The 14,402-nt window shown below is 42.2% G+C and overlaps 1 protein-coding gene across 1 annotated transcript in view; it reads right to left on the bottom strand.

Moving 5' to 3' along the window:
• LOC128652183 (uncharacterized) overlaps positions 1 to 14,402 on the bottom strand; it is a 42,624-nt gene that overhangs the window by 4,557 nt on the left and 23,665 nt on the right. The window contains exon 4 of the mRNA XM_053705121.1: positions 7,382 to 7,507. Within this exon, the coding sequence (XP_053561096.1) occupies positions 7,382 to 7,507 (126 nt within the window). The remainder of the gene's footprint in view (positions 1 to 7,381; positions 7,508 to 14,402) is intronic.

The raw sequence follows: 14,402 nt of genomic DNA, 5'->3' as shown, positions 1-14,402 counted from the left end.
CTCTGCCCTGTAGTTACTGTACTCAGTTGTTCAGCTTGGCCTTGTAGTTATTGTACCCAGATGTTCAACTCTGCCCTGAAGTTACTGTAACTAGATGTTCAGCTCTTTCCTGTAGTAACTGTACCCAGATGTTCAACTCTGCACTGTAGATACTGTACCAAGATGTTCAGCTCTGTCCTGTAGTTACTGTACCCAGATGTTCAACTCTGCACTGTAGATACTGTACCCAGATGTTGTTCTCTGCCCTGTAGTTACTGTACCCAGATGTTTAGCTCTGCTCTGTAGTTACTGTACCCAGATGTTAAGCTCTACCCTGTAGTTACTGTACCCCGATGTTCAACTCTGCACTGTAGATACTGTACCCAGATGTTGTTCTCTGCCCTTTAGTTACTGTACCCAGATGTTTAGCTCTGCCCTGTAGTTACTGTACCCAGATGTTCAGCTCTTGCCTGTAATTACTCAACCCAGATGTTCAGCTCTGTTCTGTAGTTATTGTACCCAGATGTTCAACTCTGCCTTGTTGTTACTGTACGCAGATGTTCAGCTCTGTCCTGTAGTTACTGTACACAGATGTTCAGCTCTGTCCTGTAGTTACCTTACTCAAATATTCAGCTCTGCCCTCTAGTTACTGTACTCAGATGTTCAGCTCTGTAGTTACTGTACCCAGATGTTCAGCTCTGTCCTGTATTTACTTTACCCAGAGGTTCAGCTCTGTCCTGCATTTTTGCTGTACACAAATGTTCAACTATGACCTGTAGTTACTGTACCCAGATGTCCATCTCTGTCCTGTGGTTACTGTACCCAGATGTTCAGCTCTGTCATGTAGTTACTGTACCCAGATGTTCAGCTCTGCCCTGTAGTTATTGTACCCAGATGTTCAGCTCTGTCCTGTAGTTATTGTACCCAGATGTTCAGCTCTGCCCTGTAGTTATTGTACCCAGATGTTCAGCTTTGTCCTGTAGTTACTGTACATAGATGTTCAGCTCTGTCCTTTAGTTACTATACCCAGATATTCAGCTCTGTCCTGTAGTTACTGTACCCAGATGTTCAGCTATGTCCTTTAGTTACTGTACCCAGATGTTCAGCTATGCCTTGTAGTTACTGTACCCAGATGTTTAGCTCTGCCCTGTAGTTACTGTACCCAGATGTTCAGCTCTTTCCTGTAGTTACTGTACCCAGACGTTTAGCTCTGCCCTATAGTTACCGTTACCAGATGTTCAGCTCTTTCCTGTAGTTACTGTACCCAGATGTTCAGCTATGCCTTGTAGTTACTGTACCCAGATGTTTAGCTCTGTCCTGTATTTACTGTACCCAGATGTTCAGCTCTGCCTTGTAGTTACTAGTACTCAGATGTTCAGCTTTGCCCTGTAGTTACTGTGCCCAGACGTTCAGCTCTGTCCTGTAGTTACTGTACCCAGATGTTCAGCTCTGTCCTGTAGTTACTGTACCCAGATGTTCAGCTATGTCCTTTAGTTACTGTACCCAGATGTTCAGCTATGCCTTGTAGTTACTGTACCCAGATGTTCAGCTCTTTCCTGTAGTTATTGTACCCAGACGTTTAGCTCTGCCCTATAGTTACCATAACCAGATGTTCAGCTCTTTCCTGTAGTTACTGTACCCAGATGTTCAGCTATGCCTTGTAGTTACTGTACCCAGATGTTTAGCTCTGTCCTGTATTTACTGTACCCAGATGTTCAGCTCTTGCCTGTAATTACTCAACACAGATGTTCAGCTCTGTCCTGTAGTTACCTTACTCAAATATTCAGCTCTGCCCTCTAGTTACTGTACTCAGATGTTCAGCTCTGTAGTTACTGTACCTAGATGTTCAGCTCTGTCCTGTATTTACTTTACCCAGAGATTCAGCTCTCTCCTGCATTTTTGATGTACACAAAAAGCTCTGCCCTGTAGTTATTGTACCCAGATGTTCAGCTTTGTCCTGTAGTTACTGTACATAGATGTTCAGCTCTGTCCTTTAGTTACTATACCCAGATATTCAGCTCTGTCCTGTAGTTACTGTACCCAGATGTTCAGCTATGTCCTTTAGTTACTGTACCCAGATGTTCAGCTATGCCTTGTAGTTACTGTACCCAGATGTTTAGCTCTGCCCTGTAGTTACTGTACACAGATGTTCAGCTCTTTCCTGTAGTTACTGTACCCAGACGTTTAGCTCTGCCCTATAGTTACCGTAACCAGATGTTCAGCTCTTTCCTGTAGTTACTGTACCCAGATGTTCAGCTATGCCTTGTAGTTACTGTACCCAGCTGTTTAGCTCTGTCCTGTATTTACTGTACCCAGATGTTCAGCTCTGCCTTGTAGTTACTAGTACTCAGATGTTCAGCTTTGCCCTGTAGTTACTGTGCCCAGACGTTCAGCTCTGTCCTGTAGTTACTGTACCCAGATGTTTAGCTCTGTCCTGTATTTACTGTACCCAGATGTTCAGCTCTGCCTTGTAGTTACTAGTACTCAGATGTTCAGCTTTGCCCTGTAGTTACTGTGCCCAGACGTTCAGCTCTGTCCTGTAGTTACTGTACCCAGATGTTCAGCTCTGTCCTGTAGTTACTGTACCCAGATGTTCAGCTATGTCCTTTAGTTACTGTACCCAGATGTTCAGCTATGCCTTGTAGTTACTGTACCCAGATGTTTAGCTCTGCCCTGTAGTTACTGTACCCAGATGTTCAGCTCTTTCCTGTAGTTACTGTACCCAGACGTTTAGCTCTGCCCTATAGTTACCGTAACCAGATGTTCAGCTCTTTCCTGTAGTTACTGTACCCAGATGTTCAGCTATGCCTTATAGTTACTGTACCCAGATGTTTAGCTCTGTCCTGTATTTACTGTACCCAGATGTTCAGCTCTTGCCTGTAATTACTCAACCCAGATGTTCAGCTCTGTTCTGTAGTTATTGTACCCAGATGTTCAACTCTGCCCTGAAGTTACCCGTCTATTTCTGCACTACCCACTCATGGGGCATGCAGAAATAGTGCAATCTCGCTACTTTTAGCAAGCAGCGGAGAGAGGCGCTGGTCGTTAAAGGGTTAATGTACAAATGTTCTGTCCTGTGAAGCTTGCAATCTATTTAACAGTCAGACTAGTCTGCAGATATGTAAGGGTCTTTTCTGTGTATGTAAAGTAGTTGCTACTAGTTAAGAAGAAAAAAAAACAGAATGAGTTGGGATATAACGCACTCTATTCTGTATTAACCTATAACAAATATATTGGTTCTGCCCTGTAGTTATTGTACCTATATGTTTAGCTCTGTCCAGTAGTTACTGTACCCAGATGTTCAGCTCTCTCCTGTAGTTATTGTACCCAGATGTTCATCTCTGTCCAGTAGTTACTGTACCCAGATGTTCAGTTCAGTCCTGTAGTTAATGTACCCAGATGTTCAGCTCTGTCCTGTAGTTACCGTAACCAGATGTTCAGCTCTTTCCTGTAGTTACTGTACCCAGATGTTCAGCTCTGCCTTGTAGTTACTGTACCCAGATGTTTAGCTCTGTCCTGTAGTTACTGTACCCAGATGTTCAACTCTGCCCTGTAGTTACTGTACTCAGTTGTTCAGCTTGGCCTTGTAGTTATTGTACCCAGATGTTCAACTCTGCCCTGAAGTTACTGTAACTAGATGTTCAGCTCTTTCCTGTAGTAACTGTACCCAGATGTTCAGTTCTGTCCTCTAATTACTGTACCAAGATGTTCAGCTCTGTCCTGTAGTTACTGTACCCAGATGTTCAACTCTGCACTGTAGATACTGTACCCAGATGTTGCTCTCTGCCCTGTAGTTACTGTACCCAGATGTTTAGCTCTGCTCTGTAGTTACTGTACCCAGATGTTAAGCTCTACCCTGTAGTTACTGTACCCCGATGTTCAACTCTGCACTGTAGATACTGTACCCAGATGTTGTTCTCTGCCCTTTAGTTACTGTACCCAGATGTTTAGCTCTGCCCTGTAGTTACTGTACCCAGATGTTCAGCTCTTGCCTGTAATTACTCAACCCAGATGTTCAGCTCTGTTCTGTAGTTATTGTACCCAGATGTTCAACTCTGCCTTGTTGTTACTGTACCCAGATGTTTAGCTCTGCCCTGTAGTTACTGTACCCAGCTGTTCAGCTCTTGCCTGTAATTACTCAACCCAGATGTTCAGCTCTTCCCTGTAGTTACTGTACCCAGATGATCAACTCTCTCCTGTAGTTACTGTACCCAGATGTTCAGCTCTGTCCTGTAGTTACTGTACACAGATGTTCAGCTCTGTCCTGTAGTTACCTTACTCAAATATTCAGCTCTGCCCTCTAGTTACTGTACTCAGATGTTCAGCTCTGTAGTTACTGTACCCAGATGTTCAGCTCTGTCCTGTATTTACTTTACCCAGAGGTTCAGCTCTGTCCTGCATTTTTGCTGTACACAAATGTTCAACTATGACCTGTAGTTACTGTACCCAGATGTCCATCTCTGTCCTGTGGTTACTGTACCCAGATGTTCAGCTCTGTCATGTAGTTACTGTACCCAGATGTTCAGCTCTGCCCTGTAGTTATTGTACCCAGATGTTCAGCTCTGTCCTGTAGTTATTGTACCCAGATGTTAAGCTCTGCCCTGTAGTTATTGTACCCAGATGTTCAGCTTTGTCCTGTAGTTACTGTACATAGATGTTCAGCTCTGTCCTTTAGTTACTATACCCAGATATTCAGCTCTGTCCTGTAGTTACTGTATCCAGATGTTCAACTCTGCTTTCTAGTTACTGTACTTAGATGTTCAGCTATGTCCTGCAGTAACTCTACTCAGATGTTCAGCTCTGTCCTGTAGTTACTGTACCCAGATGTTCGGCTGTGTTCTGTTGTTACTGTACCCAAATGTTCAGCTCTGCCCTGTAGTTACTATAACCAGATGTTCAGCTTTGTCCTGTAATTACTGTACTAAGAAGTTTAGCTCTGCACTATAGTTAATGTGCCCAGATGTTCAGCCCTGCCCAGGTGTTACTGTACTCATATGTTCAGCTATGTCCTATAGTCACTGTACCCATATTTTTACCTCTGTCCTGTAGTTACTGTGCCCAGATATTTAGCTCTGCTCTGTAGTTGCTGTACCCAGATGTTCAGCTCTGTTCTGTTGTTACTGTACCCAGATGCTCTTCCCTGTAGTTACTGTACCCAGATGTTTAGCTCTGCCCTGTTGTTACCGTACCCAGATATTCAGCTCTGTCCTGTAGTTACTGTAACTAACTAACTGTTAAAAAAACTAAAAAACAAAAAACCTTAAAAGTATGGCCCACAATGTTGGTTTATTGAGAGATATTATTAAGCTTAGACTTAGTTGGGACAATAATTTTTGTACCACATTTATTTAGAGTACATAACTATCTATATATTTTTTTGTTCTTTTCTATTTTTCCCCAGCTTTTAGTGTATCAGTCAAATAAGTGGAGACATAGCATTATCATGCTAGATGGCATGACTGGATGGTATATGTGTAAGTATACCATTCAAGTAATGCCCATAGAGATTTAGATAAGATATTGCATGTCTATAAAGATTACACATTTAGCATATAGGGGGTTACAAATAGTAAATGTATATACAAAGTTTAGATAGAGGTTCCTAACATTACTAACATACGATCTCACTGACCAAGCAAATATTTTACATAGATCCAATATACAAGATAGCAGGTGTAACAAATTTAACCCTTAGCACAGACAGCCAATGAAACTAAGGTGGGTGGTATAATAGCCGCCCCATTTACCATGACTAAAGTGTCTATGATTAAGGCCAGTCAAGGCCGAAACATGTCAGACTAGTCTCCCTTGTCTGTGCTTATATGTTTTTAATAGCGTGTTGCCTATTTTAAATTGAAGCAATAAATTTCCAGATTGTTTTACTCACCCGGTTTTCGTTTGGTTGAACTGTAGTTACTGTACCCATATATCCAGCTCCATCCTGTAGTTACTGTACCCAGATGTTAAACTCTGTTCTGTAGTTATTAGACCCAGATATTCAGCGCTATCCTGTAGTTACTGTACCCAGATGTTAGGCTCTCCAATTACTCTACCCAAATGATTAGCTCTTCTCTGTAGTTACTGTACCAAGATGTTCAGCTCGGTCCTGTAGTTACTATACACAGATTTTAAGCTCTGTTCTGTAGTTACTCTACCCAGAAGTTTAGCTGTGTCCTGTAGTTACTGTACCCAGATGTTCAGCTCTGTAATGACTCTACCCAAATGTTTAGCTCTTCTCTGTAGTTACTGTACCCAGATGTTCAGCTCTGTCATGTAGTTACTGTACATAGATGTTCAGCTCTGTCCTTTAGTTACTTTAACCAGATATTCAGCTCTGTCCTGTAGTTACTTTACCCAGATGTTCAGCACTGTAGTCACTGTACTTAGATGTTCATCTCTGTCCTGTAGTTACTGTACCCAGATGTTCAACTCTGCCTTCTAGTTACTGTACCGAGATGTTCAGCTCTGTTCTGTAGTTACTGTACTCAGATGTTTAGTTATGTCCTGTAATTACTTTACTCAGATGTTAAGCTGTGTCCTGTAGTTACTGTACCCAGATGTTCCACTCTGTCCTGTAGTTACTGTACTTAGATGTTTAGCTCTGTCCTGTAATTAATGTACCCAGATGTTCAGTTCTGCCCTGTAGTTTCTGTACCTAGATGTTTAGCTCTGCTCTGTCGTTACTGTACTTATATGTTCAACTATGTCCTGCAGTTACTGTACCAGATGTTAATCTCTGTCCTGTAGTTACTCTACCCAGATATTCAGCTCTGTCATGCAGTTCCTGTACCCAGATGTTCAGATCTGTCCTACAGTTACTGTACCCAGATGTTCAGCTCTGCCCTGTATTTATTGTAACCAGATGTTCAGCCCTCTCCTGTAGTTACGTACCCGGTTGTTCAGTTCTGTCCTCTAATTACTGTACCAAGATGTTCAGCTCTGTCCTGTAGTTACTTACCCAGATGTTCAGCTCTATCCTGTAGTTATTGTACCCAGATGTTCAACTCTGCCCTGTAGTTACTGTACCCAGATGTTCAGCTCTATCCTGTAGTTATGTATCCGGTTGTTCAGTTCTGTCCTCTAATTACTGTACCACGATGTTCAGCTCTGTACTGTAGTTACTTACCCAGATGTTCAGCTCTATCCTGTAGTTATTGTACCCAGATGTTCAACTCTGCCCTGTAGTTACTGTACCCAGATGTTCAGCTGTGTTCTGTAGTTACTGTACCCAGATGTTCAGCTGTGTTCTGTAGTTACTGTACACACCTGTCAATCTGACTGTTTTAATCTTTTTATTTTTCTTTCTATCACCTTCATTCTTTTTTCTCTTTCTCTGCCTCTCTTTATCTGCCTTTCTGTTTTTATCTCCCATCCCTCATCTCTAGAAACCCCATGATCTCACCTTGCTTAAGAATGATTGTCCCCCTCAGCAGGTTCCTGACCATACAGACCAGCAGCACTGTGTACATCACACAGATTACACCTAAGAACAAGTGATGAATTGTCAATCGGTTGCTCTCCTGATAACCTGTAATACAGAAAGATTATGTTTAGGGGTATTGCTAGGGTAGGACACATGTTTAGAGGAATTTAATAGATTGTGGTTTTCAGTGATTTAATGAAATAAATAAAATAAGGTACTTTTTCTTCTGCAGTTTTATTTTGTGGACATCTGGATACAGAAGTCCTGTCACATGAAAAACAACTTATTGCTAGAGTCTAATGTTTTTCCTGTCAACACTAACAACTGAGGGTTTGCAGAATCTGGGAGAACCTGATCAGATCTGCACATGAGGGTGGAGGGTGTGACCATGCAGCTCATTACTCCTCTAGACTCCTCCCTTTTCTTAAGCAGAGAGAGTATGGCCAGAAGTAATGCTGCCCACAGTCACTGGACCACTGAGGCAGGTAGTTAGTAGCCACAAGCTTTTTGGGGCAGTGTGATGTAGGCTGTTATGGGACTAACAAAAACTGCAAGTAATTGTTGTCATTCCCATGACCTCCTGGCTATATTGCACTGTAGGTAAAAAGCCAGTAAGGAGGGGTTCATGTCTCAGGAACAGAGGAATCTGCAAAAGTAAAAAAAATGTGCACATTGTCTTCTGATCCAGCCTCTCCTAATACTGACGACCTGAGACCTCTGTAACTCATTTGCTTCTCACAGCACAAGTGCTTCTAGTTCGGCACTGTTTTAAATACTCAGTACCAGAAAGTGAAGACCAGATAAAAGTCTTAACCTCTAGGCTGATAGTATTGAAGTTTGGCAGCCAATGTGTTCATTCTGACAAAGATTAGTGATGACAATTGAATATGGTACAGTGTAATCATTGTCACATGCTAACATAGGGCTGATTACGTGTGGTGCTCTATTTATCACTCCCGTTCAAATTTACTACACTTGATGAAGGCTTTTGCGCACATTGGGTTACAATCATATTACAAGTTGATAGTAAAAAGTGTGCACATAAGAAGTCACGATCATGTTAACGTACTCCCCCATAGACTTCAATGGAGTCAAAGACTAAAAAAAACGTAGCACCTATGCTCATGCGCTATCCCGCATCTCATTAAGCCCACTACTCTAATAGCAACTAAACTTCCACATAGCCCACATCACAAACTACTCCACTACACTAATAACCACCTAACCACCACATAGCCCACCACAAAGTACCCCCTAACCTATTAACCCCCCACCATCACCACACCACCATCGCAAAATACCCCTAATTTCCTAACAGCTAACCCCCCAACACCCCTAACCTAACACCTTATAAGTTATAAAAACAAATCTTACCATTATATTAAAAAAAAACTTCTTTTACTAAGAAAAAAAACTTTCAGTATAGAAAATAAAAAACTCAGTCATGCCTAATCTAAAACTAAAGCGGCCCCCACATAAAACACCCCAAAATAAATTAAAATACCCTATACTAACATTAAAAGTTACTATAGCAATACTCCTTAGATGGACTTTTGTTAGGGAATTTTCCAAAGCAATTTAGCTATTTAAAAAAAAAAAAAAAATACAACCCCATTCTGCAATAAAAGCAAACCCCCACACCCCAAAAAAATTGAAATGGGCATTTGGTAAGGCATTGCCCTAAAGCAATTACAGCTCTTTGTGGAAAAAACCTATTCTACAAAAAAGAACACCCACCAATAAAAAGTCTAAAGCTAAACCCCAAAGATGGTTCTCACCCAACTTGAATCTAGCTCCTAAGTGATCGCCAACTGCAGTGCTCCTCTTCATGGTGATGCCCATTTTCATCCTGATGGTGGCTTAATCACTTTAGGGCACTGCCCTACAAAATGTCTAAGGCCAATGCCCAACCAAATGCCATTTTTAGGACAACCTTTTTTAGAATTGTGAGTTTGCACACGTTGAGGTAGCCAATCTCGACAAAGTAGCACATTTTGACAGAACAGGGAGAGAAATCACAAAATGTTTGGGATTTCTTTAGACCTTGTATTATAATTTAGGATTCTCTGTTTCACATAAGGAACAATACATAGCAACATAAACATTTCTCAAGACACAATTTGTGTTTCTAATTTTTTTAAGGGCTTTGCTGTACTGGCAAGACTTCCTAGATTATCTTGCATGAGCAGCAACGTTTTTAATATTACAACCAAAGTCTGTTGTCTGTAAGAACTAGTAAATCATTTCTGGTGCCTTAGTTAATAAATAGCAGTATAATTAAAGTCTTGCTTTACGTTTTTGCAGGTTAAACCTTAGCTTCCATTTACAAGCCTATTCATTCAGTGTGTGTGTGTGAAGGCATCAGATTTAACATAGACAAATATACATATACATCTTTAAAAACATTCATTTTCTTGAGTGTAAGACAGCACAAGAAAGATTTTAAACATAGAAACATAGATATTGATGGCAGATAAGAGCCATAGGCCCAGCAATTCTGCCCAATATTTCCTAAAAGTATAAACGTAACTAGTTCATAGGATAGCCTTATGGTTGTCCCAGGCTTTCTTAAAGTCTCCCATAATGTTTGCCATTACTACCTCTTGTGGAAGTTTATTCCATGAATCAATCACCCTTTCTGTAAATAACTACTTACGCCTGAATATACTACCCTTCAGCTTGAGATCATGACCCCTTGTTCTTGAATCTTGTTTTGTAACATTTCCTGATGAAGTTGCATTCACAAAGGCATTGCTGTATGATGGCTTTTCATTTGCAGAAGACGCTGTCAAAGTGGATATTGCCAATGGCTCTCTACATTAAATTACACAGCTGTCTCAACCACCTGTTTTGGACTCACTGTTTCAGTCAGTTCTAGGGACATATCATGTTCAATCTGTGTGAAGGTATCAGATAGCACCTTTGTTCGCATTGAAGATGTTGAAATGTTTATAAAAAATAATTAATAATGAATGATTATATTAATTATTATTAAATATTATTTAATCCCAATTATTAATAACTAAGTTCTGGCAGGTGTAAATATTATAAACACAATAAATATATGTATGCAGTAACTAGGGTAACAGTTATAAAATATATAATAGATTTATTACAATATTAAATATAGAAATATTTTAATATATTAATATTCTATTACATGCGGCTAGATTACGAGTTTTGCATTATGAGCGGCTCTCTGCTAACTTGCAAGTTATTTCCACTGTTCACCTCCCTATAGCGCTGCTATTACAGGTTTGCAGAAACCCGGCGTTAGAAGGCAATATGGCAGCGTTGAGCTCCATTGAGCTCCATACCGCATGTGACAGACCCTTCTGTCAGGACTGAAGGAGTTAATTGTGTTTAGCTAAGAAACTAATTTCTAAAGACAGAGTTGCTGGCTCTAGCTATAATCTAATTAGTGCTAAGCATTCTATTGTTTGATCACCTCCAGAGAGAAAACGCCTAAGTGATAAGAAGGGCCAAGAGTGTCTTGTGGTTGAAGTGTTTAAGTAATATAATTCTATTGTATCATGTCAAAGGGCTTGTTCCCTCCATGTAATGTACAACAGTCTTTCAACCCCCATCTGGGGGGGGGGGTGTCAAACCAGTATAAATACTAGGCATCTAGCCTTTAATAAATGTCATTCTGTTTAAACCTGAAAACTGGCTGGTTTGTGAATTGCTGATTCCCTATGCAGGACGTTGTTCCCTGGTATTAACCCTTGGTACACTGTTGGTACAGTAACATTGGTGGCAGCGACGGAATGAACCTTATCGCCCAGAAGAGCAACTACACAAGCCAGTAACCTCAGGAAGAGGGGGATTATTACAATACTGACTAAGATGGAAAAGAGAAAAGTAAATTTTGCAGTTTTTAAAAACTTCCTGGAAACAGAAGGAGAGATTGATGGGTACCTTGCGGATTTTGAGAGGCAATGTGCACTACACAAGGTACCCGCAGAGGACTGGGTCACGATATTATCTGGAAAATTATCCGGCCGGGCCAGAGAGGCTTTTCGGGCCATTGCAGATGAGGAAGTCAGGGATTATAATACGGTAAAAGAGGCTCTGCTCTCCAGGTATGCGGTTACACCGGAGGCATACCGGAGGCGGTTCAGAGACACTGTTAAATTAGCTGGAGATTCCTACCTTGAGTGGGCATGTAAGGTGCACCGCACAGCAGCTCACTGGATAGCGGGGTGCCAAGCCATATCTGGGGAAGAGGTGCTGCAGCTATTCCTGTTGGAACATTGCTTCGACAAGTTACCCGCAGGAGTTCGAGAGTGGGTTCGGGACCGTAAACCCTCCACCCTGCAGGAAGCGGCTCGCTTGGCAGATGAGTATACGGATGCCCGCAAACTGGACACTGCTACCACTAAGCCCCCTGCTAGAGTGGAGTACAGACCCCCAGTCACCCCAGCAGCTGCCAGTTACCAAACCCCGGCGCACCGCTATACCACACGGCCTCCGGCCACGAACTACCCTCAGAGAGCCCTGTTCAATTTGCGGGGCTACTCACAACCGATTCGATGCTTTGGATGTAAGCAACTAGGGCACAAAAGACCAGAGTGTCCCCTAAACGCAGCGAACCAAGCGCAGTCCTGGAGAAGACCTGCCGGCGGAATCCCACGTAATCCTCAGCCTGCGGCCCGCTACGTAGAGGCGCAAGAATGCTGGAGCATCCTACATGAGGCAGACCTTGTGCAAGCTGCCCACCGGAATAACCGGCAACTGGTTAAAGTGAATGGGAAGAAGGTCAGTGGTCTACGGGATACTGGTGCTACCATGACCTTGCTTCAAAAGAACTTGGTGTCTGAGAAACAGTACACTGGAGACACTGTGGCTGTGAGGGTAGCAAGGGGCGATGTGTTCAGCCTACCTGTTGCCAGGGTACATTTGGATTGGGGAGTGGGCGCTAGACCTGTGAATGTGGGGGTCAAGAAGGACTTACCTGCTGATGTTCTTCTTGGAAATGACTTGGCCCCCCTTGTTTCTGCCTACGCTCCTATGGGTCCCACTGATGTTAACTCTGTGACTACCCGTGCCCAGATCCGTGCAGCAGAGACTGACCCACCTGCTGCTAAGCCCCAGGACGCTGAGCTCAGTAAATCTCTATCCGCTATTGATATGTGATGGTCCCGTTACAATGCGCTGATGAAGGAGAAGAGGAGCGCAGAGGAAAAAGCACGTTTAGAACGTGAATCTCTGCTAGACAAGCTGCACCGACAGACTGCAGAAAACACCAGCTTGAGAGTGGGACATGAAACCTTAAAGACAAACTTAGCGACACTTGAGGAGAAGCTGACGCTGGCTCATAGTGAGGTGCAGCAACTCAAGGGCACCCTATGTCAGTATGAAGGGATTGTGGATACCTATAAAGAGCAGGTACAGAAAACTCGTAAAGAAGCTGATGGGATTTTGAAGGACTGTTTAGCCCTAGTCTGGGCACTGAGGAAGTTGAACCCTTCTTGTATGGACAGGAATTCTCTCTCATAACGGGAATACAGATGGATTGTCCTGGCAAACTGACATGCCTACCACCTCCTAGTCCGGTCATCCCCAGGTTGACCCGCCAAAGGGTCAAGCCGGGTCTGCCGGAGTGTTCCACAACGGGGGAGATATGTGACAGACCCTTCTGTCAGGACTGAAGGAGTTAATTGTGTTTAGCTAAGAAACTAATTTCTAAAGACAGAGTTGCTGGCTCTAGCTATAATCTAATTAGTGCTAAGCATTCTATTGTTTGATCACCTCCAGAGAGAAAACGCCTAAGTGATAAGAAGGGCCAAGAGTGTCTTGTGGTTGAAGTGTTTAAGTAATATAATTCTATTGTATCATGTCAAAGGGCTTGTTCCCTCCATGTAATGTACAACAGTCTTTCAACCCCCATCTGGGGGGGGGGTGTCAAACCAGTATAAATACTAGGCATCTAGCCTTTAATAAATGTCATTCTGTTTAAACCTGAAAACTGGCTGGTTTGTGAATTGCTGATTCCCTATGCAGGACGTTGTTCCCTGGTATTAACCCTTGGTACACTGTTGGTACCGTAACACCGCACTTAAATACCAGCGCTGCTTTGAGCTGGTTTTACGTGCTCGTTCACGATCTCCCCATAGACATCAATGGGGAGAGGCAGCTAAAAAAAAAGCCTAACACCTGAAATAAAGGAGCGTAAAGCTCCGTAACGCAGCCCCATTGATTCCTATAGTGAAAGAAAACTTATGTTTACACCTTACAACCTAACATAAACCCAGAGTCTAAACACCCCTAATCTGCCGCCCCCAACATCACCGACTCCTACCTACAGTTATTAACCCCCATCGCCGCCACCTACATCACACTTATTAACCCCTAATCTGCTGCCCCCAATGTCGTCGCTACCTACCTACACTTATTAACCCTTAATCTGCCGTCCCCAACGCGCCGCCACTATACTAAAGTTATTAACCCCTAAACCTAACCCTAAGTCTAACCCTAACACCCACTAAATCTGAATAAAAATTACTATCATTAACCAAATAATTCCTATTTAAAACTAAATACTTACCTATAAAATAAACCCTAAAATAGCTACAATATAACTAATAATTTTATTGTAGCTAGTTTAGGGTTTATTTTTATTTCACAGGCAAGTTTGTATTTATTTGGATCAAGGAATTTGTATCAATTCTGAATCAGAATGATCTAAATCTGAAACTAACATATAATCTGAGTCCAAAAATGGTAGAATTATTGAATATTATAATATCTAAAAATGATCAAAACCAATTTAAGACTGACTTGTATAGAAAGGAGACTGCAACAAACTCTTTTGAAATTTGACAGTTGCCATACTTGGCAAACCAATGGCTAGCTTACGAGTTTTGCGGTAAGAGGGGTGTGTTGCTAACTTGCACGTTATTCTCACCACTCACTTAACTACAGTGCTGGTATTACAGGCTTTCAGAAACCCGGCGTTATTAGGCAAGATGTGAGCGTAGAGCAAACTTGTGCTCCATAC

Source organism: Bombina bombina, chromosome 3 (genome assembly GCF_027579735.1).
Source record: "Bombina bombina isolate aBomBom1 chromosome 3, aBomBom1.pri, whole genome shotgun sequence".
NCBI lineage: Eukaryota > Metazoa > Chordata > Amphibia > Anura > Bombinatoridae > Bombina > Bombina bombina.
The sequence above is the reverse complement of the archived record's forward strand: the minus strand, read 5'-3'. Positions and strand labels throughout refer to the sequence as shown.